We start from the raw sequence: 22,144 nt of genomic DNA, 5'->3' as shown, positions 1-22,144 counted from the left end.
TTTCAATGGCAGAGGACATGTTTAGACCACCAGTCAATCGCGCCATGCGCGTCCTGGACCGCTCCTTCTTCCAGAAGAAAATTCCTGCTTCGGCTGCTCGTGTCGTCGACAACAAAACTATCTCTAAATGCAGAGCTGAACTGTTCCGCTCAAACGACGTTCTTCGTCTTGAACGCTATCAAATTGTCCGTCCTGACCCTGATGAGGCCAATGCTAAGGCTGGCAAAAAATGCATCCTGCTGAGACCGCAAGTCGACGACAAGGGTGAGACATCAAAATTGCACGTCATTTTCGTCGCTCCATCGACTAACAAATTTACAGGTGCAGACTACCCCTGGAGTAAAACTGTATTGGAGCTGGAAAAGTCAAACATGATCAACATCATTCCTTATGAAGTTCATCTTGATTATGACTACTGGGATTATCGTACGTCTACGGCCAACTATTGACTAAACGTGTGCTAACTATCAGCAGAGGAAATTGCCAGTGCTGTGCTTCCACAAAGTCAAGAGCATGATGAGATCCCTTCTGGCTTCACTCTTGTTGGTCACGTTGCACATCTGAACCTTCGTGATCAATATATGCCTTACAAGAACATCATCGGCGAGATTCTGGTCGACAAGAATCCTGCTGTCAGGACCGTCATCAACAAGATCGACGACGTTGGCGAGGAGAGCGAGTACCGTACCTTCAAATATGAAGTTCTTGCTGGACCAGATGACATGGACGTCGAGATCCGCGAAGCCGACTGCACATTCAGGTTCAACTATGCAAAGGTCTACTGGAACAGCAGACTGAACACTGAGCACCAAAGACTTGTCGACTCTTTCGGCCAGGGTGAAGCTGTCTGCGACGTCATGGCTGGTATTGGTCCTTTCGCAGTGCCCGCAGGCAAGAAGGGTGTCTTTGTTTGGGCCAACGATCTTAACCCAGACAGCCACGCCAGCATGCTTGATGCCATCCGCCGCAACAGAGTTGATCATTACGTGAAGCCTTTCAACCAGGACGGGCACGTCTTCATCAAAGAGGCCGCCCATAAGCTTCTAGAGACCAAGCATGAAGTACAGGTACTTGCAAAACAAACCCGTACTGAGGCCAAGGCAAGCAAAGCGCCGCCCAAGGTCTTACAAACCATCAAACAACCCAACACCTTCTCCCATTACGTCATGAATTTGCCTGCAACTGCCATCGAATTCCTGCCAGCGTTCATCGGCTTGTACACCGAGGAAGACAGAAAGCTGCTTCCTGCTAATTTCAAGTTACCCATGATCCACGTCTACTGCTTCGACACCAAGAGCGATGACAACGTTCAAGAAGGCATCAACATTTGCAAGAAGATCTCCGAACAGATTGGTTACGAAGTCACACCCCAGACACCCGAGCTCAGCATCTTTGATGTCAGAGATGTCGCACCTAAGAAGAGAATGTTCTGTGCTTCTTTCAGACTTCCAGAAGAGGTTGCGTTCGCACCGCGAAAGTCTTTGCCTACAAGGTAGAAGCAATAAATCCTTGACCGCGGCCACGATGTCATTACACATACTATATATCAAATGTTTAAAAAGCTTTCAACAACCATATTCTGCTGGAGACACCAAAGCTTCAACACAAGATCACAAGTAATCAACCAAGGGCTCATCAGTCATGTATGCGTGCGAACCAACAGCTGAAAAAAACCGGATATCAACATTCACTGCCCTCAAACCCTCTCGTGGTGCTCACCGGGAGCTTCGTCCTCTGGGTCTTCGAAAGGCGATCTCACTCGTATCTGATCATCCGTCGACGATCTTCGACTGATCACATACTCCGCAGGCCCTGTGCTTCGCCGAGCAGGTCGTGCCTCGTAAACACTAGCATTGCTTGAATACAATGTACTAGCAAATGACCTTTGAGAAGGCGACCTAGCAACGGCGATTGCGTTGGCGTCAGAGAAAGGTGAGGCGAGATGAGCTACAGGAGATACTGGTGACATCGGTGAAATTGGCGAGACCGGGGCGAGAGCTGCACCTTGTGTGGCTATACTTGGCTGCCGTCTTTCGGAGGACGTATGGCTCAACATACTTCGTGCTCGATAAGGTGGCGGCGGGTCTTCGTTGGTGGCAGCTGAGTGTATTGAGAATGTGTCCAGACCAGTGAAGTAAGTTGCATTCTGAGTCGAGGTGAGGACTAGCTGAGGAAGTTGAGGGGCTACCGTCGCTTCATCAATGGGAGACAAGATTGTGGTCTGAACTGGGCGACGGCCATCCGCACTGATCTTCTTCCCTGCTATCTTCTCTACCATAGCGACAGGTCCCACAGCGTCAGAGAAAACGGCATTGTCAGCAACAGGAGCGACGACACGTCTTCGTCGGCGACGCAGGCAAGTCAAGGCTATCAAGCCACTCGCTAGTAGAATCACAATCGGAACAACGACACCAGCGATTACAGTCGCATTTGGACCATGATGGGCTTTCTCTTGAATGTTGAGTCCAGGCTCCAGGGTTGCAGCGCTGGTCTCAGAAGAAGGTGTCGCAGTGTTAATGTAAGACGGATCGTGTGGCCAACCAGGTCGCCATGCTGGTTGCGTCCACGATATGCTGGTCGTCATACTTGGCGTGGCGGTAGTTTGCATTGTGGTTTGAGATGTGGAGATATAACTGCTCGTCAGCGACTGAGCACTATATTCAACAGCACTTGTCGTCGGCGTCGTTGCTGTCATGCTATTATCCAATGTCGCTGTCGTGGATCCAAAAACAAGATCAGTTGCAGTTGAGAAGGGGGGTCCAGCCTGATCGTCAAACCCGCTGCTTCCAGGTTGCTGGTCATCACCATCCTGATGATCATCACCAATCTGTGCGGAAGCTGTCTGTGAGGCCTCTTGGGCTGAATACAGCGACGCATAGTAAGAGCTACGTGCGGCGACCCAAGGAGGTTCTTGACGAGCCACAACCATCTTGGAAGCGATCAAGTTTCACCAAACAACACTTTTCGAGAAATCAGAAAAGGCAAATCGATTCTCACGAACGAAGATGAAGGAGAAGCAAAGAGGGTTCTGCTGAGAAGATGAGACAACAGCCGTCTTACTGATCTTACCCTCAGCTCCGCAATGTACTAATGTACTCTCCTCACCTCATGCGGCTAAGTGTATGCGGAGGAGCAAGTGGGGTTCCGATCTGCCGCCGCAAACTCTTTGCCGATCTTTCTTGTCTTTATCCATCACATTCGTTTCAGAACTCTGTTGAAGAACTGCTCCTACGGTCGCGTCTGCCTTCCGTCCATGCTATTTGCTGTCAAAGTTGCGTGCAAGCTGTCGATCTTGGTCTCGGTCCGAGACACCTACTCACTGCTAACCTCAATCATCCACCTACATCACGACCGAGACTTCACTACGACCGACCTGCAAGCCTGACTTTTGTACTCATATAATCTGATGGGGCTTCAACATCCGACAGGCTATGCTCCCTGCTCGATGACCGCTTGCTCTCTATTTATGCTGTGGTGCAGCAAGGTCAACCCGACTAAGCTTGTCCAGCCTTGTACCAAGAAAGAAACGACAAATGTCGGCACTTGCTGAGGCCGATGCTGCGCCTTGTTTGTACTGCTACTCGACATCAGTTGCAATGTTGAAGACAAGCTGTACCTCTTCTCCCAACATGCGTTTTCGAGCGTGTGTTACATAAGAGCTCTGCAGGTATTCACATTTGTACTGCTGGAAAATTGTCTCTTGTTTTGACAGTCTTCTTGCGTGAGCAACACATCGCCGCTCGATCTACTTCCCTGGTACGTATTGGACACTACCACATCAGAATCTGGAAGGATAATCCATGGACAAGACATCGTTCACTAGAACGATGCTACATTCTTTGACTACATTTGATTGCAACTCCTGTATCATCAGCAAACTTTGACACCTAGCTTATCCACGATCATTGCCTTCTACTACACCTCTAGACGGCTCGTAAACGGTTGAGCGGTCAGATTGCACAGCACATTCCAAAGGCCTCAGCTCGATTGCTACGGGTCAACGAGAAACGACAACCAGCTTTAAGTTGCTCGATTCTCCATCAGCATACGTCCATCATCCATACTCTTCCCGCAGCCAGCAAGACAACTTGACTAGACTAAGCCAGCAAATCAATCTTCCTTCCCATCTCCTGCATAGCATCGCTTTCCTTCACCCATTCATCACCAATACTAGCAACCAGCTCCATACCCCTCTTCCACAACTGCCTTGCCTCCCACCCCTTATTCTGTCCAATCAAACTTTGCATCACTTTCCTCATACAGCCCAAATACTGCGGACTATTCATGCCCAACTGTTTCAGAATCTGCGACAGCACTTGCATACCCAACCTCTGTGCCTCAGCATACTTTTGCTGGAGATTCAGAACTTCGATCAGATTCGACCCAGCCGCAATATCGAATCCAAAAGGTGGATTTGCGAGAAGGATTTCGCGGTATGTTTCTTCGGCAAGGTTGTATTGTTTTGTTTCGGTCTGCAGCATTGCTAGTGGGAAGATTAAGGAGGATGGTCGGGGGTTTACGGGTTGAGGCTGGTTGGGTTGGCGTGCTGAGCGTTGGTTGGCTCGTTCTTCCTGACGGATCAAATTTTTCAAGAGGCGTTCTAGTTGTTTGTATTTGTCTTGCAGGGATTCAGGTTCTGTAGACTTTGGTAGTTTCTCTTGCAGAATGGTTGCTGGAACTGTTTGTTCGATGGCGTTGCGTAGGTTGATGGGTATAGCGTCCCAGAATGCGGGTCGGGTATCCTCGGCCATTGTAGGGATGTTGAGGAATGATGAGCAGACAAGTCTCTTAGATAGGTGTTGTATTAGAGTAGCGGTTCTTTGGTTATATACTGAGCAGAGAATTTTATGTTGCTGCCTATTTCACCTCAGGGGCAAAAGTATATATGTATCTTTTCCAGCTGGTCTGGTCCAAACTTCCCATTCTACATTGTGATATTAGGCCGGGGTTATCGTGGAGCTCTATAGCGTTGCTGTCGCGTGAATGGATGACTGTTTCGGTGTGTGAAGCTCAGCTGGATTGATTTCTGGCTTGTGATATCGATGCGAGATAGCCATGCACAGGACGTCATCGCAATTAGAAGAAGAAATTCGGCGCTCTCAATTGTGTGAAAGATAGTTCTGATAAAGAAGTGATGTGTTAAATGTTTTAGCAGGTTGGCTTTCGTTTATGTTGTGATAAGCTTGCTTTCTCCTATCGCAGTTTCTTGCCATTTGAAACTGGAGCACTTAAAAGGTGAACCACTTTCTGCTTTCAATAAATTCCAATGGAAGTCATGATCGCCTCATTTGATGAAGCTGACGCATCAATTCTGTTGCGTTGGGACGTTATTATCTTTCTTGCGGAACTCACGACAGTGAAGTTAGGAGATGGTGAAGAAAGAGCTACTAGGTCGTTCCTGCCCTTTACACTTCAAGATCAAAATCACCACAAATGAGGTTGGAAAGAAAATCACCTCTCGAGAACAGAACTCTCAAATGATCGTTATCGGACTCATACAAAACCTCTAGTCTTGACATCGTCAAGTTCAACGATTCCTCCAAGCCCAACTACTATACTAAGCCCAGAGATCTCATCACATGAACGGAGAAAGATGCGATGGAATCACCAAGTTGCTTCTCTTCCGCCAGGGGCAGGTTATTGGCCAGATCACAGACTTCCCCGATCCCAATTGCAGGAGTCTTTGCAAGGCATCAACTCGCAACTTTCGTGGGTCGTTCTTGAATGAGAGCGCATGAATATGTCTTAGGTATAGTGACCCGGGGAAGGTATTAGGACCACAAAGGCTTTGTAATCTTCTGAGATGTTCTTGAGATGTTGGATCTCATATACGACAATCGTACCTTTTCGCGTCGTGATCATCTTGACGCAGTCGAGATTCGTTAAACCTTATGTGATGCTTTTGAAGCTATGTAGCCTGTCGAGGCAGGTTCCGACCGAACCAGTCGTTGTACTCGTTGTCTTGGATATTCAAGATGAAGTTCAAGACCTCACTCAACTTGTTGCCGGCGTCGAATTGGAATGGTTCGCCATGAGGAACGAGAGGCTGATAATGGCGAGAAGAGCAAACGTGCCTTGGTGTAAAGTCAAAGATTGCGAGCTTATGTACTCACATGTCCCTCGACTGATGTGAGCTCGTAGTTTGCTTCAAACTCGGTCCAGAAGTCCAGCAGTCGCTCGTTCCTGCCCTTTACACATTTATATCAAGTTTTTCACATGTCACTGTCCATACTTAGACATCTGAACGACACTCACTTGCTCTGCAGGGTATCTCTTCAAACCTATTGAGAGCAGTCACAGCAGCAGGTATTCAAGCAGACTCTTCGGACAAACAGAAGACTCAAACAGGACTCAGCAGGGCGACATCAACCAGCGCCTCTCTGTCGAAGGCGAGCTGTGAGCCCGATCCCTCTGCTTAAATGGATCAACTTCCGCTATGGTCATGCAATGTAAAGGAGGCTCTCAGGTTAATGACACCTACATCACTCTCCGCAACCCCTGATGGCCACGCACAAAGACAAAAATGTCGAGAATATTCATCATATAAAGCGGGAACGATCACCAAACAGGAGAGCCCAAGAGGTGTCTCCTCTAGTCATATCCCTTTCCTACATATCCTCAGTATGGTTGACGGCACTGTATTCCAGGGGCCCACGCCCCATACATGCTGATTCGACGAGTTCACACTTCTCTCGTGGCTCGGTTGGATACTCCACCTACACAGAGCTCAGATGAGAAGCAAAGAGTGCCGAGGGTATGCTTGTCGGACCTGATCATCTTTCCCACTTTCTGTTGGCACAGCCTTGAGGTTCGATCTGATAACCTGTACGTTCACTAATTCGCTTTCAGACAATGAGTCATCGGCCTTGTCCAGCGGCAAGAATCTCATGGACGCAAATAGTATGGTGTTGATCATCTTCATCCACTAGACAATTCGGAAGTAGTTTAGAGAAGCCGCTCCATTTGCTTTTATCCATTGAAGTAGTAGATGACCAAGATCTGAGTACTTTCACCCTTATAAAACTCGCATGACCATCATATTTCACACAACCTCCGGCTCTTCAACTACAGGTGCAACAAAAACCCTCCCGTGTCTCTTCTCCTTTAGTGCTGTTTTACTCATCCTCAAACCGCGGTCCCCGCTCGCCTTTCTATCCACTACAGCTTTCACTTCCTCATCACTCTCCTCTTCCTCTTCCAGATCCTCTAACCCACTATCCCTACTTGACCCCTCCGAAAGCACCAAACTCGGCACCTCACTATCACGTCTAGGCACCAGAAACGACTCCGGAGACTCATAGCCCCGTTTTCTATCTTCTCTGTCCCCGAATACAAATCGTTTGACATCTGCATCTGTTAGAGAGAGACGGCCTGTAAGCGGTGGACGAGTGTTGCTTGGGCGTTTCCTCTTTTCTGTTGCTGCCATTGATGAGGCAGAGCTTAAGGTTTGAGGAGAAGTTGGGGATGTTGGAGAAGCACAGTAATGAGTTGATTTTACTCGTCGCTCGTAGGCAGAATCCCAAGCTGCGGTCCAGGTATCGAAGGAGTGGTCGGGGATTAGTCCTGCTTCTACGTAGGCGAGAGGTTTGGTAGCATCGGAGGTGATAGGAGAGATAGGTGCGAGCGAGTCTTGTCGAGGACGAGATGGGTCTTTACTATGCTCGCTAGAATATGAGTTCGTACATGTTCCAGCATCATGTGTTTCGCGAGATGCCACCGGAGCAAACCCCTTCATCGCGTCGCGCGCAGCATATCTGGGCTTATATGGTTGAGACACAGCAGCAGAGGGTGGTGGGCTGGTGGGTTCTTTTTGCAAAGTGGTAGGTGCATGCCACCCGTGAACGAAGTCCCTCGAGATGGTTTTGATGAGACCGAGACCAGGTTTCGAATGCAAAGATATTGATGAGCGATGGTGACGGGATCTCGTCGAGCTTCGGCTCGAATCCTGTGATGGGTTGTATATCGAGGTTGACATGACGTATGAAGATATAGATGTGGGGATTTTCAATAGGTTGTTGGTATAGTGATATTCGAAACGACAGAAGAGAGATGGACGATATCGCACAAGCGGTTCTCAAAAGATAGAAATCAAGAAGTCGATACTGTGGCAATTGGAAAGAACGATAAGGCAGCACCTGCCTCTATTGATATATCCCTTCCCCCATCAGCTGGAGCCAGCAAGAGCGACACAACGCAGTGGAACCACATACCCAAAAAGCCAAAACAAAGCCACTTCTACACAGCCTAGCAAACAAAAAGACAAGATCGACAAACAGGATGGACCACAATTCACGCTGTTACATGTGAATGTGACGAGCCCAGCATCCCTTCGCCATCTTCTAGTCACGTTTGCAAGATGAACACCAATAGTACCATAGTAGAAGTCGCAACCGAAGCAGGCTGCCTGCTCAGCACGCTTTGACCTCGCCCATACGTGCGGTATAGTGGATCAGGTCACCTTCGCAAGTAACGACCATTGGACAAATCGAGCAAAGAAAGCCACTCACAGTCTGACTGCCAACTGGGGAGACCAACGATACAGATCCCAACCAAGAACGATGTGCTTTGACCAGACCCCACAGCCTCAAAAGGCCCATGGAGTGCGACAAACCTAGAGTCAGAAGTCTACAGCGCTTGGACAAACCCAATTATACCAAACCTTACCAATCACAGTCAAATACTAGCAACAGACTTCACTCCGAACTAAAGCGACGTTTGACAGGTAGCTAATGTAAAAGTCTATGTTCTAAAACAAAGTCAGATATGGCTAACTCCATGCTAGTCAAGGCTTGACTCAAGTTGAGACTTGTTGACAACAAACTGTAATCATCCATCTGACACAAGACACTAATTCCTCGAACTGTACAAAGTTTTCAAGATATGGAAGGCTTGAGGCAACAGCCCACCCCTTGTCATAGCTTTTTCTCCACGATGGAGGCGCAAGCGAACCATCATAGTTTCAAACTCTACTCCTCATCTGAATCCTCTTGGTCAAGGCTGAGCCAAGCGGTTCTGCAACGAACGGCTTCGGTACGCACAGCTCTCTTTCCATCGTCGAGGCAGGCCATCAACCGCTTAACAACCTGTCTCCTATACGGAACCACCGCCTCCCGCTTAAACTGAGTTGGGAGGTGTGTGAGACAGCGCAGAGCAGCTTTGCGAACCTGTGGTGTGTTATCTGGGGCTGCGGTGCATGTAAGCAGACGCGAAATCAACGACGAAGCGTGCTCGAAAAGTGCTGATGCGTTTTGCGTGATAATAGTCTCCAAGGAGACTAGTGTCGCGGATTTGACATCTTGATGAGCCTGATCTTGCAAATCAAGAGACTGTAGCAGGAGCAACACGAGTGTTGACAAAGAGTTCTCAATAATCGAGTAGGGTAACCACCTGAGAATACCAGATAATGCGACAAGGTAGTTTGGTTTTACGGCCGAGTCAGCGGTTTTGCTGGAAGTCGAAATGACTGGTACTGTCTGGTTGAACGTTTTTTGTTTGTAAAGACCAGAAAGGTAGCAATGGTTCTCCTTAGACAAGATGTCGTCAGGCGCGAGGATCGTAACGAAGCCACGGGCTGCCACGCTTCCAAATGTGGTATCCGACAATAGTTCCAACAAGCTTTGAAGATAAGCTGTGGTGTATTTGTTACTCTTGCCCTGGATCAACAGGCCTTTGACGATAGAGAATGCTAGAATGATAGATTCGGAAGAGCGATTTTGACCAAGCAAGGATTTTACGTCCGTAGAAGTGCTGATCAAAGACTGCTCTAGATCTGCTGGAGGTATGAATTTGTTAACGACCAAAGCAGCTTGTCGAAGTGCCGAAAGTTGCACGTTTGGCAATGTTGACTGATCGACTGCCGTACGGGATAGCGCTTTCAGAAGATCTGTAGCTGACTCGGGAGAAAGAGCCTCACGCTGAAAAGCAGCATTGAGGTGTAGCGAAGCAATGACGGCAGCTTTCGAGTAGGCATCGGATGAGTCCTTTCCAAAAGAATTGAAAGATGATTCATACTCCGCTAGCACTTGATTCTGCAAATGCATTGTTTGTGATTTGAGAATGATGTTACTGATACGGCCAATGATGTCCGTACTTGTGTGATCGCTCAATGAGCGAGAACTACCTTCTGAGAGACCCAGAGCTTGGTCCAGAAGTGGCTTTGCAATGTCTGAGAAATACGAGAACTTGATGACTCCATCTTCAGTGCCAGGAGATCCATTGGAAAAGGCAAAGAGAATGGCCATCAAAAGTGCGTGGATGTAGGTAATATTCGCTTCTTGGTGCAAGGCAGCTTGTAACTTGTTCTTCAGGCGCAAAACGATCGTATCGAAAACTTGGGTCTCTGTGCTAAGTTTAGTGAATGCTTCAAGCACTTTTTCGTACCCTGAGCCCAAAGTAGGGTTGTCTGGCAACTCAGCAAGGAATGTCGGCAAAGCCTTTTCTGACGTGACAATCGGACTGTGGTGAGCAGCCACAGCGAGTCCACTGATAGCCGCGCCTTCGACCTCTGAGTTTGCAGCAGAACGTTCTTGGATGATGATGTCTGTGAATGACTCGATGATGCGTGAAACGTCGCTATCGGCCAACAACTTCGGTATCTTGATCATACCGATAAGACCTGCAATAGCAAAGAGACGGAACGAAACTTCAGACTTGGGAGCGTTGATAACAGCTCTCAACATGGCTTCGAGAGCTTCCGCACTCCAATCGCGCAACGCGCTCTCGTCAGCACGATCTGCCACGAGGATGCCTTCGGCGTTGTAGATCTTCCATTGTTCCGAGACATCTTTTGTTGCGCTGATCAATGAGTTGAGGACTTCGATGAGACCACGTCTCTTGGCGATAGATTCGGATGATTGGAAAAGCTCGAACAAATGAGGAAGAACAGCCTTGGTCAATGTGTTGGCGAGTTCGGGAGAAGTCTTTGCAATACTGTTGAGAATACGACCAGCAGCTTGAGATTGTTTTGTTGGTGCATCCTCGAGATGCTCATTGCACTCCTTGATGACAGGCTTGAGGTAAGCGGTAAGTGCGCCTTCCTGGATCTTACTCAATTGGTTGGCAATTGCGGCAAGAGTAGCAAGTGCTTCTTGCGCCAGATCTTCCTCCTCAACATTCAGAATCTCAAACTTCAGCGAGTCCCAAAGTGTGACAGAGTACAAAGATATGGTAGCGGGCTCGTAGTTGTTGACACAGGCCTTGAGAGCCGCTAAAACGTCGCGCTTTGTGTTAATAGAGCTGGAATCCAGTTTGTCAAGGAGTGCGGGGAAAGAGTATGGAGCAAAGTCTGAGGAGGCCGAGATGCAATCTTGGAGGCGTCCCTTGAGGTCCTGGGCTGTGATACCATATGGGTCGCCTGGAGGAGGCTTGAATGTGATTGGGAAGTAGTTGAAGACCGAGTCGAACAGATCTTGTGCATGCGGACCAAGGTCCCACTCTGTCATGGGGACTTGTAGGATGGAAAAGACAATCATCAGATTTCTAGGATCCTTCTCTCCGTCAAAGTAGGTGATGAATCTGGCCAGGAAGTCATGGTCGTCGTTGTGCAGATCCTTGAGGGCCTTGCGATAGTTCCTGAGCAACAAGTCCAGAAGCTGAAGGATTGTGAAACGCTCGCTTTGGAGTTTGTGATCCCGTAGTGTCTGAGAGTCACTCACGAAGCTATACCAGTATTAGTCGCGTGCTTGACTGCCTAATTGGATGGGGACAACCCACGTATTTGCGATGTTGGCAGCGGTGTCCGAATCCCATTTGCCCAACTTCTCCAAGGCCATTAGTGCCCTTGCACAATGACCAGTGCCCTCGCTGTCATCAGAGACCCTAGTCAGAATGAAACCGCATAGCAGATTACGCTGTTGACCTTTCAAGACCTTTGGGGCGACTTGTTCCAGAACATCAGCCAGGTAAGAAAGCGATTTGATTCGCATTGCTGCATCCTCATGGTTGATGTATTCGCCAGCAGTTTCGATAAGTTCAACAAGCTTGAGGTCTCCATTGGCGAGAGCAGCAGCAGAACGAGCGGCTAGCTTTCTGGCCTCATCCTTGTTTTTGTCGGCCTCGACCAGATAGAGCTGTATGTCAGACATGATTTTGTTGTGTGACTGTCAATGGGTCAGTCCATTGACGTCTAGACTGCCTTTGTACGTGGTTCTTGGATGAGATTGAATTCTGGAGAGCGCGGCGGGCTGTTACGCAATGACGATGGTTGCGTTTTGGACGGCGGAGGTCTAAGCTCTGCGGAGTTTCTGGCCGCTGATTGGACAAAGGCAGTGCCGAAACATTTTTTTTACATGATGGACGCTTTTCTGGTGGGGTGAAACTGTGACTCGTAAGACTTGGGAGAATTTGAATAATAGGGCAGTGACAAGGTGCGCTCTTTCTTGTTTGTACTCACTTCCTGTCGCAGGTTACAATCCGGAGCTTCAACAGCTATAACAATCTCGTCGAGCTCGCATCTCGAGACCATTGACTTGGACCCGAAGCCATCAATATGAGCACCAACCCCACTTCGTGCAAGGTCGTCCTTGCGGCCAACATCGCAAAGAAGCTCCAGGCGGAGGTGGCCGAAGGCCTCGCCAAACTGCATCGCAAGCCTCACCTTGTTGGCTTCTTAGCGAACAAAGACCCGGCAGCGCGCATGTACGCTGACTGGACCGGCAAGACCTGTGTCGACAAGTGAGCCTGACCTCCTTCTACTCATACCCTACTCCTGGCCTTCTGAGAGAAAGGAAGAGAGCATGAGTCAAGACCAGGGACTCTGGGCTAACATGATCAAGCGGCTTTGCATTCTCCCTCCGCGAGGTTGAGCGTGAAGAGCTCGAAGAAGCCATTCGCGAGGCCAACGCCGACGATACCGTAGACGGCATCTTGGTCTACTACCCCGTCTTCAACACCTCGCGCGACCGCACCATCCAATATGTCGTCGACATGCACAAGGACGTCGAGGGCCTGTCACCCAAGCTCATCAACAACATGTACCAGAACATCCGCTTCCTCGACCCTCCCCACAACACTCAAAAGTCCATCCTGCCTTGCACTCCTCTCGCCATGATTAAGATTCTCGAATACCTCAATATCTACAACACCATCTTGGACTATGGAAAGAGACTTTGGGGCAGAAGAATTACCGTCATCAACAGAAGTGAGGTTGTCGGAAGACCCTTGGCTGCTCTGTTGGCAAACGATGGTGCAGAGGTCTACTCGGTAGACGTGACTGGTGTGCAACGATTCAGCAGAGGCCAGGGTCTGCGCAACCAACAGCACGTTGTTGAAGAGAAGCCCGACATGACAATGGAGGACTGCCTTGCCATCAGCGATGTTGTCATTAGCGGTGTCCCTGGCGACAAGTTCAAGGTCCCTGTCGAGAAGATCAGAGACGGTGCCGTCTGCATCAACTTCTCGAGTGAGAAGGTGAGTTCTCTCCATGGGACAGTAGAAAGAGGAACGGAAAACAAGAGACTGACTTGACATCCCCAACACCAACAGAACTTCACACCACAAGTCAAAGAACACGCCTCAATCTACGTGCCCGCAGTCGGCAAAGTCACAATCATGATCCTGCTCCGCAACCTCCTGGTATGCACCGCCATGGCCACTTACTTTAAATCCCTAACCCCCGCCCAACTCCTTGCCCTCAAGAGCGTCGAGACGCCACAAAACACTTCTTACCACCCTATTGCATCGGAAGAAAACACTTCAACCCCTCCCATCGATTCAATGCTTTCATCAAGCATACTCGAAGCTCCTTCTAAGACTAATGTTGAGATGTTGCTCAATCAAACTGCTGACCAGTTGCAGCGTATGGTGCAGAATAACCCTGCTGTTGACGCCAAGCCGGCTGAGGCCATTGAGAAGAAGGGTACTGTTGAGGAAGTTGTCGCTGCATAGATTGGCTTGTTGGAAAGGAAAAAGCGCATATCGGGATGGAATTTGGGAGCCGGCGTTTACTTGAAGGAACATGAAAAGGAAAGGAAGGGCGAAACCTATAGACAGTTCTTGAAAGGAACACTGCAATGAGAAAAAGTAATTTGTGATGAATGTTGATGCATTGAACGTGGTTTTGCAACTTGTATCTTTGAATTTGTTTTTCGTGTGTCTCTTGTAACCCGAAAAGAAAGAACCATTTGATTGATGACCCTGAACTCCACGCTCTGAAAAGAACACGACAAGTACTTTTTCCTTTGTTGGTCGTCGGCGACCAGACATGCATTGCTTGATGCCCAACTCTGTCATTGCTTAGACACGGATCTTCTTGATCTCGACACCACCATCGGCATCGAAATCCTCGCCTTCGTCGTCGGAAACAACAGGACCGCCTTCGGTGTCGTCGTCTCTGCTTCTCTTGAGACCCTTCATCTTTCTTGTTTGCATGTCGTTGAGGTCTTGCTTGCCGAGATGGATGCGGCCGACCTTGTCGCCGATAATGTCTGTCTCGATGTTCTTCTTTGTCTTTGCCTGTGGAATTGATTAGCATCTCTCCAGAAAGACAAATCATAGAGAGGTAGAAAAGCAGAGTGCAAAAACATACCTCAAGACCCTTGGGCTTCTTCATAGCAGCCTTCATCATATCCACATCCGCCTCCTTGACTCTGCCAATGCGGAAATCCACTCTGGGACCCATCTCCTCGACTTCCACACGAGGCAAAGATTGCCCACTCTTCTTTGTAGAAATCATGTATGTGCGCAGACAAATCTTGGGAGCGGGTTGAGCATCCTCCTCTTCGGCTGCAGAGATATGCACCATGTACTGCAAACCCTCCACATCGACATTATTCGTATCTTCGCCCTTGAAGAAGTCCAGAAGCAAACTCTTGGCCAAGGTGTATGTGTTGGCAACAGGCGAATCAAAAGCAGTGCCCGAAAACGACACCAAAGGCTTCAAGCCCACTCTAGCCTTATCACTCTTGAACTGCGAAATGGTGCGGAAAGTCTCTGGATCCACATGCAACTCCAACATTTCCAAGACTTTGTAATCGAAAAAGCGCACAAACGTGACAGTGTGGGGTCGTTTCTTGCTATGCGAGCCAAACACCATGAGCGAACAATCATTCTTCTCGGCGAAAAATTCCAGCGATGACGGGTCTTCGAATGGGTGAATGTCGTTTTTCTTGGTGAACTTTTGGGCCAGGGGACGTTTTAGAGAGTGCAAGTCGCCCATGCAGAGTTGGACAATCTCGGAGCAGGAAGTGTAGCGGAGGAACAAGGTCATTTTGGGGTTTTCGTGCAACTGGGGCGCTTTCTTGTCGAGGGCGCGCTTGCTGCGAGCGTTCTTGGGTTTGCTATACGAACAGAACATGTTAGCGCATTCCTTGGAAGTCGCGGATGACATAGACAGTGGAAAACGTACATCTGTCTCAACATCATGATGGCGGTCTGTCGTGTGATGTGATATTATGTGGTATGTCGAGAATGCGACTGCAAAGGCAAACTTTTGAGAAAGTCTGGGTCGCTGATCCCCGATTTTGCTCTTATCGATAACTCCAATTTCTTGGCATCTCTGCTACTTGCTGCGCCAACCACCCTGCCATGTCCATCTAGCCATGCTCCTTGAGCTCTACCTCTTTTCGGCGATCAGAAATATCAGTCAGGTTGAAGAGAATTTTCCGATCGTGAACTCTCGAAATTCGAGAGCGTTCGATCATGAAATCAATGGAATCGAGGCGCATTGTGCCTCCTTAATCTCAGCCCGGCTCCAGGCACGACATTGTATTCATCTCGGGTTCTAACGTGGCAGTTATGATATTGTACTTGTATAGCACGAGGTGATGTACATATGGTGACTGATCTATTTACTAGGCACCGGGAGCGGCCGGGTTCTACTTTTGAATGATTGGCTTCCGTAGGTTCTCGCGAGCACTCGCATCTTGCTCAGGTACGGATCATCATCCAAATAAGCACCCCTGAGCCATCTTTCGCCACCAGCAAATGCTGTTCTGGCGTGTAGGACACGGCGGTTGTCAAAGATCACACACTCGCCGGGTGCCATCTGCCGTCTGTAAACATTATAGTCCAACTCTGTAAGATCTCTGAAGGTTTGCGCCGCTTCGTGCCATGCTCGCATGCTTTTGGCGAATTTTACGTCGCCTTCAGTGTGGTGGAATGGGGCTTGGAATGGGGGTGCCCAATTCACTGCATCCAAATAATTGTACACTTTGGGAACGTTCCTAGGTAACTTAGTAACGTCTTCGCGTAATTGGAATGTGCGGCGACTTCGGAAATAATGGTGATTGTCGTTGTCATAATGGAAGTTGACTGGCGTCTCTGCAAGAGCCTCGAATGCGGCCTGGTCCATATCGTAGAGTTGTTGCACAGCACGATAAGAATCGCTGAACAAAGAGACACCACCTTGTTCGGACGCACGCAAACAGTGAAGGAGCTGCAGTCTTGGAGGTTGCTGCATGTAAAGCAAATCCATGTGGAAACCAAGATGCACATCAGTATAAGCGACATTTTTTGCGTTTGACACACTGCGCACATCCCATGTGTCACCATAGAAGGTGTTCTTCAGTGGTCCGATGCGATTGGCTGTTTGAACAACTGATGACTCTGCTTCGGGAACATTCTTGATGAATACCAGACCATACATCTGTAGTTGTTGCAAAAGATCAAAAAGGACCTTTTCGTCCGACATGTACTCGTTGTAGTCGAAATCAAGTCTGCTGTTCTCCAGCGTATTATGGTCCCAGGCGAATTTCCCACCCAAATACTCATGGGTCTTTGGGAAGTCTGGTGACCACGCAAGATGTTCGATATTCAGAACAGTTTCATGGTCTGGACCAAAGCCGGGGACATCGTGCTTCCAAGTGATGACAACATTTTCCTGTTTAGATTCCATGTTTCTGACCCTGATGTTGGTAGGAATGTCGGCAGAGTCGAAGCGTTTCTGTCGTGTAGATGTGTCGACGCACTGGGAGCAAGTGCACGAATCGCGAAGGAAGATGTTGTCGAAGACCCGACCAGCGCCACTGAGCCTACCGCCCCCTGTAATCCTGACAGTTTCCAATGGGTTGAGCCCGAGTTCTTTGGGAAGTGGCCTGCGCAGTGTCTGGGCGGGTGAATCATCTCGATTGGGTGCTTTTCGTGGTCCTCTTGATACGATAGAAGATTGATCCTGAGATTCAGCAGAGTCGATAGAAGTACGAGGGTCATAAGTTCCCAGTGCTTGTGACTGGTCTGAACCATTGGCCGATGGCTGTGACGTGCGGATCGTGGTCTTCTCTAGGACTTGATCGTTGACGTGATCGGGGGTTGGCTTGTAAACTGGTGGAGGTATGCGACGAGCCTTGTACTCATCATGACCAGTCTTTCTTGGTGACGCAGGCAGCTTCTTGTTTGCGGATTTGTATTTGGGCTGTGGTCGAGCATTTTCGGTACCAGTGATTCCTGGTGTCGTATTGGGAGCATCTAAAGCTGGCTCGGAGGCAGTGATGGATTGGTCGTGCTGTTGCTGTAAATCCTGTGCGGGCGACGGAACTCTGACTGCACGAGAAGGCCTGGAGCGAGGCTTATTGGGATCAGGATACTCGACCTCCATCAGTTCAAGCATCTCGTCGTAGGTTGCGGGCTTTACAGCCGCCGTCTGCCATCGTCGCGCGAAACATTGTGCCACAGGCACACGGCGTGCTCTGCGCAAGAGAAATGCTGAGGGTCGCACAGCTGCACTCATTACTTTTTTGAATCAAGCGAGAGACAAAGGAAAGAGGTCGAAAGGGCGAACTGGTCGAGGAAACAGCGACTGTGGAGTGTGACGGCGGCGTCCAAGCTCTGTTCCTTCCTTTCCCTCGGTTCTCCAGATTCTGGTCGGTGTTTGGCATCCACCTGCTTTATTTATCCTTCAAACCGGCCGATGCATGTCTGAGAACAAGGTCGAGCAGCTTCGAGATGAGGGCTCTCGCTCCCAGGTCGTCGCTGCTGGTGCCATAGCCGGCCTCGTCTCAAGGTATGCGCCCCAACCTCACGCGTCCTCGCTTGTCCCTCACCACGACAGTCACTAACATTTTGCGCCAGGTTCTGCATAGCTCCTCTCGACGTCGTCAAGATCCGCCTGCAGCTACAGATTCATTCACTCTCTGATCCTCTATCCTACGCTCACCATGCGCATAAAGGGCCCGTCTACAAGGGTACCCTGCTCACTCTCAAGACCATTCTTCGCGAAGAAGGCTTGACTGGACTGTGGAAGGGCAACGTGCCTGCAGAGGGCATGTACCTGGCATATGGAGGCATCCAGTTCCTAGCATATCGTTCTGCTACACAAGCTATCGATGAGCTCACCCCCAACTACAAGCTGCCCGGCACTGCTGTCAGCTTCATTGCTGGCGCTGTCGCAGGCACAGCCGCTACTACCGCTACATACCCGCTCGATCTTCTCCGCACACGTTTCGCTGCTCAAGGCAATGATCGCGTCTACAATTCTCTTCTATCGTCCATTCGCGACATCTCAAGAAACGAAGGTCCGAAAGGCTTCTTTCGTGGTCTGGGCGCAGGCATTGGCCAGATTGTGCCATACATGGGCCTTTTCTTCGCCTTTTACGAAGCATTGAAGCCTGCCTTTGCTGGTGTGTCTATGCCTCTGGAATCTCTTGGTTCTGGTGACGCCATAGCAGGTGTAATGGCCAGTATGCTATCCAAGACAGCCGTCTTCCCGCTCGACACTGTCAGAAAGAGACTGCAAGTTCAAGGTCCCACGAGAGCAAGATACGTCCACAAGAACATCCCAGTCTATGAGACTGGTGTCATGCGCACCATGGCTTCAATTGTAGCCAAGGAAGGTGTACGGTCTCTCTACAGAGGCTTGACTGTGGGTCTGTTCAAGGCTGCTCCCGCCAGTGCTATCACCATGTGGACATATGAGAGAGCAATTGACACTTTGCGATCGTTTGAGGTTCTGGAAGGAAAGCAATGACTGAAGCAGGCCAATCTGTTGGAACATGCATTGATAGCTTTGTTGATAGTCCTCTCGTCTAGAGCTGAGATGCAAGCTTTGATCCCCAGTACCTCTTGCCCACTAATGTCAGTCATCTTCTATGCTGTCGTAGTACACGCGACCTCTCAGGCCGGAGCTCCGACACCTCAGGCAAGTTAATCCCGCAAGACCGGTCACTCGTAGGTACCTGAGCTCGCCATGACCTTCCTCCGAAACTAGTCTCATTGTAACAGTCGTGTGTCGCATGACACCCAAACGTAATCAGCTAACCCAAAACATGTCATGGGCGACGTGGGGTAGCTTCCTGAAGCTTTTGCTTCCCTGGAGATCATCACGGTACCAGTCAGGAGACCATGCTGCTTGCAGCTTCCGAGTTGTTGTCGTCGAGCAATTGGCTTGTATATTCGATAGAAGTCGCTCGAACAGTGCCTGCCTTGCTGTAGGAATGTTTGCTGCTTGGATTGATGCAAGTAAAATGGTCGCACCTCCCATGTGAGCGTTTCAGAGCTCTCTCTCAAGGTTTACCCGCTAGTGCACGCCTTCCGTGGCCGTCCTCCCATGCAGATCCAAGTGCGGGGTAAAAGTATGGGGAAGAATGCAGTTGCAGGTACCTGAGCAGGAGCGTGATGGATCAGCTCACCCCAAGCTAGATGTGGGAGCTCCCTCGTAGCTAAGCTCTTGACTGTGACTACAAAAGCCAGACATCTGCTGCCCTTCTGCTTCCTTCTTTCTTTCCCATCGGCTCATCTGAGTCTCAAACAACAACCTTTAACTACTTTTTCCAATTCTCATACTACAATACCGGCACGATGAGTGCAATCGCTGAGGACGGTGATGGCACTATGCCCGAGCCCGTCAAGGTCCTGTTCACCCTCCACGAAGGCCTCGACGCTCTCGACTTCATCGGTCCTCTTGAAGTTCTCAGCCATGCTCGCCATGATATCAATGACCCTGGTAAGCTGCACTCCAGGCATCACGTGCTCTTGTGTATTGTCCTTGGAAGCTCAGTGACTGACCTGCGAACCACAGAAAGCAAGGCTTTCGAAGTCACCCTTGTCGGCGACTCCGATCTTGTCAAGTCTGCTCAGGGCGTCTCGTTCAAGACCGACATGACCTTCCGCGAGGCTCACAAGCACCTCGCCAACTACGACGTTGTCATTGTCCCCGGTGGAGGCACCGATAACGTCCTCAGCATCCCCTACTTCGGCAAGAACAAGGCGACCGAGCCCATGGCTCTGATCAAGTCGTACGCCGATATCCAGACCAAGAACCCCATGAGAGAGAGAACTCTCATGTCGGTTTGCACTGGCTCTCTCTTTGTGGCCGAGACTGGTATCCTTTCCGGACTGTCCGTCACCACCCACCCCGACTACATGATCAAGATGGAGAACCTCAACCAGAGTGTTTCCCATCGCGACATGTCTGAGCGCTTCGATGTCATGGAAGAGCGCTATGTCGTCAACAACCTTCGCTTCGACATTGACGAAGACGAAAACAACCCCTACATCCGCACACGCTCCGACTCTAAGACGGGTCGTCGTCCCAGCAATGCTCGCAAGGGCAGCTTCTCTTTCAAACAGAGCAACACTCGTCGTGAGAGCAACGCTAGACGTGCTCAGCTCAAGCTTGGTGGACTTCGCGTCATCACCAGCGGTGGTATTTCGACTGGTCTCGATGCCGCCTTTTATCTTGTCAGTGCTCTGGTTAGCTATGAGTCGGCCAATGAGGTCGCTCGCAAGATGCAATACGAATGGCACAAGGGTGTCGTTTGCAAGGGTGTTGATGTCTAATTGACCCCTCATGTATCAACAGAGATTTGGGAACTCGACGTGACTGTCGTTTTCCAGTCTGCAGAAGGCATTTGCAGCAGGAAAGCGCCTCTGAAACACGACGCTCTCCTCGCTCAGCAACATGCTGTGAGATTTGCTTTTGTACTGTTATGGCCTTTTCGACCTGGAACATGGTTGAAGAGATGGAAGAAACTCCAGAAAACCCTACATACCTAGCTAGCTATGCAGCTTGATCACGAGAATGAGATATGAACACTTTTGACAAACACTTTCTACCTCGGATACTTTTGGTGATTGGATGGTAGGAAAACAAGTCAGCAGATGGAGTGATGTCGGATGTGGAGAAGTGAATGCCAAGACCGCAAGACCCCGCGCATGTTTTCCCAAACTGACGTCGAGTGCTGCCCCTCCAAAATCCGCCTCGTCCCTGTAGAGACACAATCCATACAGCAATCATGTCCGAGACAGCAGTCCTACCCCCCAAACAGATCGTCTACTGCGGAGGTAAGGCTTGAAGCTCAATTTCTACGTTCCCCTCACTGACCACATCATTCGCAGTCTGCAGTCTTCCTCCAGAAGTAGGTTAGGCAAAGCGCGCCGCTAGCAACAAAATATATCAAAGAGCATGGGAAACTGATCGGACCTTCTCACACAGTACTGCGAATTCGGCGGCACAACAAAGAAGTGTGAAGAATGGCTTGAGTCCAAGCACCCCGAGCTACACAACAAGCTCTACTCTGAAGGTTCGTCTCCGTAACTTGCCCTTACTCACCGCCTGTCTATACCACAATCCACCCTACCCACAGTCTTGTATCTCACTGACATCTTCCAAAACAAAAACAGACGCCGTAGCAGCAAACCTCTCCACCCTGTCAGTAGACGCCCAAAAACGCGCCGAAAAAGACGCAAAGAAGAAAGAAGCAAAAGCCTCCGCCCTCGAAGCCCGTCGCGCCGAAGAACTCGCCACCTCCAAAGTAATCATAAAGCGCGTAGAACGTAACAAACGCAAACACGTCACCGAAGTCTCGGGTCTCGAGGCATTCGGCCTGGACATCAAGAAGGTCGCAAAAGAGCTGGGCAAGAAGTTTGCTACTGGGTCTTCGGCGACGAAAATGCCAGGAGGAGTGGGTGAGGTTATTACGATCCAAGGAGATTTGAGTGAGGATATTCTGGAGTGGCTTTGTGAGAAGTATGAACAGATTCCGGAGGATAATGTCGAGTTGGTCGAGGATAAGAAGAAGAAGAATAAGGCTGAGCCGCCCATGGTTGCGCCTCAGTAGGGGAGGAAGTTGGAAGTATGACAAGAGCTTGGATTTTTGCTGTTGCAACAGAGAAAAGGCAGCAGTTTTGATATCCTCGAGAATTGGACTCCTCTTGGTCACAGGAGAGAAAAGCAGTTTCGCAACTCTTGTGAGTTTCTCATTACCAAGTGCTT

General features: G+C 49.5%; 11 protein-coding genes across 11 annotated transcripts; 5 read left to right on the top strand and 6 right to left on the bottom strand.

Moving 5' to 3' along the window:
• Positions 1 to 5: 5 nt before the first annotated feature.
• M437DRAFT_50676 (uncharacterized protein) lies at positions 6 to 1,496 on the top strand (the record flags this gene model as incomplete). The annotated part of the gene is made up of 3 exons (XM_041022055.1): positions 6 to 264; positions 322 to 426; positions 475 to 1,496. The coding sequence occupies 3 exons, from the start codon at positions 6 to 8 to the stop codon at positions 1,494 to 1,496; spliced, it is 1,386 nt and encodes a 461-aa protein (XP_040878923.1).
• A 200-nt stretch (positions 1,497 to 1,696) lies between these two features.
• M437DRAFT_76066 (uncharacterized protein) lies at positions 1,697 to 2,929 on the bottom strand (the record flags this gene model as incomplete). The annotated part of the gene is made up of 2 exons (XM_041026548.1): positions 1,697 to 2,859; positions 2,890 to 2,929. The coding sequence occupies 2 exons, from the start codon at positions 2,927 to 2,929 to the stop codon at positions 1,697 to 1,699; spliced, it is 1,203 nt and encodes a 400-aa protein (XP_040878922.1).
• Positions 2,930 to 4,097: 1,168 nt separating this feature from the next.
• Positions 4,098 to 4,751, bottom strand: M437DRAFT_66849 (uncharacterized protein; the record flags this gene model as incomplete). Its single annotated transcript, XM_041024833.1, has 1 exon — positions 4,098 to 4,751. One exon carries the CDS (start codon positions 4,749 to 4,751, stop codon positions 4,098 to 4,100), a length of 654 nt encoding a protein of 217 aa, XP_040878921.1.
• A 1,157-nt stretch (positions 4,752 to 5,908) lies between these two features.
• On the bottom strand, positions 5,909 to 7,975 carry M437DRAFT_66848 (uncharacterized protein; the record flags this gene model as incomplete). The annotated part of the gene is made up of 6 exons (XM_041024832.1): positions 5,909 to 6,046; positions 6,114 to 6,188; positions 6,256 to 6,281; positions 6,665 to 6,716; positions 6,770 to 6,925; positions 7,049 to 7,975. The coding sequence occupies 6 exons, from the start codon at positions 7,973 to 7,975 to the stop codon at positions 5,909 to 5,911; spliced, it is 1,374 nt and encodes a 457-aa protein (XP_040878920.1).
• Positions 7,976 to 8,966: 991 nt separating this feature from the next.
• M437DRAFT_76064 (ARM repeat-containing protein) lies at positions 8,967 to 12,083 on the bottom strand (the record flags this gene model as incomplete). The annotated part of the gene is made up of 2 exons (XM_041026547.1): positions 8,967 to 11,658; positions 11,713 to 12,083. The coding sequence occupies 2 exons, from the start codon at positions 12,081 to 12,083 to the stop codon at positions 8,967 to 8,969; spliced, it is 3,063 nt and encodes a 1,020-aa protein (XP_040878919.1).
• Positions 12,084 to 12,487: 404 nt separating this feature from the next.
• M437DRAFT_85337 (methylenetetrahydrofolate dehydrogenase) lies at positions 12,488 to 13,884 on the top strand (the record flags this gene model as incomplete). The annotated part of the gene is made up of 3 exons (XM_041028275.1): positions 12,488 to 12,672; positions 12,774 to 13,407; positions 13,483 to 13,884. 3 exons carry the CDS (start codon positions 12,488 to 12,490, stop codon positions 13,882 to 13,884), a joined length of 1,221 nt encoding a protein of 406 aa, XP_040878918.1.
• A 348-nt stretch (positions 13,885 to 14,232) lies between these two features.
• Positions 14,233 to 15,357, bottom strand: M437DRAFT_76062 (Brix-domain-containing protein; the record flags this gene model as incomplete). Its single annotated transcript, XM_041026546.1, has 3 exons — positions 14,233 to 14,451; positions 14,525 to 15,275; positions 15,344 to 15,357. The coding sequence occupies 3 exons, from the start codon at positions 15,355 to 15,357 to the stop codon at positions 14,233 to 14,235; spliced, it is 984 nt and encodes a 327-aa protein (XP_040878917.1).
• A 424-nt stretch (positions 15,358 to 15,781) lies between these two features.
• Positions 15,782 to 16,945, bottom strand: M437DRAFT_50648 (Clavaminate synthase-like protein; the record flags this gene model as incomplete). Its single annotated transcript, XM_041022048.1, has 1 exon — positions 15,782 to 16,945. A coding segment is annotated over one exon (1,164 nt), but the record flags the coding sequence as incomplete, so codon positions are not given.
• Positions 16,946 to 17,846: 901 nt separating this feature from the next.
• Positions 17,847 to 18,898, top strand: M437DRAFT_50964 (mitochondrial carrier; the record flags this gene model as incomplete). Its single annotated transcript, XM_041022104.1, has 2 exons — positions 17,847 to 17,935; positions 18,004 to 18,898. The coding sequence occupies 2 exons, from the start codon at positions 17,847 to 17,849 to the stop codon at positions 18,896 to 18,898; spliced, it is 984 nt and encodes a 327-aa protein (XP_040878915.1).
• An 830-nt stretch (positions 18,899 to 19,728) lies between these two features.
• Positions 19,729 to 20,709, top strand: M437DRAFT_50976 (class I glutamine amidotransferase-like protein; the record flags this gene model as incomplete). The annotated part of the gene is made up of 2 exons (XM_041022106.1): positions 19,729 to 19,873; positions 19,949 to 20,709. The coding sequence occupies 2 exons, from the start codon at positions 19,729 to 19,731 to the stop codon at positions 20,707 to 20,709; spliced, it is 906 nt and encodes a 301-aa protein (XP_040878914.1).
• A 470-nt stretch (positions 20,710 to 21,179) lies between these two features.
• Positions 21,180 to 21,953, top strand: M437DRAFT_17346 (density-regulated protein DRP1; the record flags this gene model as incomplete). The annotated part of the gene is made up of 4 exons (XM_041018900.1): positions 21,180 to 21,213; positions 21,268 to 21,287; positions 21,365 to 21,452; positions 21,553 to 21,953. Coding segments are annotated over 4 exons (543 nt in total), but the record flags the coding sequence as incomplete, so codon positions are not given.
• Positions 21,954 to 22,144: the final 191 nt, after the last annotated feature.

Source organism: Aureobasidium melanogenum (genome assembly GCF_000721775.1).
Source record: "Aureobasidium melanogenum CBS 110374 unplaced genomic scaffold scaffold_13, whole genome shotgun sequence".
Taxonomy (NCBI): Eukaryota; Fungi; Ascomycota; class Dothideomycetes; order Dothideales; family Saccotheciaceae; genus Aureobasidium; species Aureobasidium melanogenum.
This window is presented reverse-complemented; position numbering and strand designations above follow the sequence as displayed.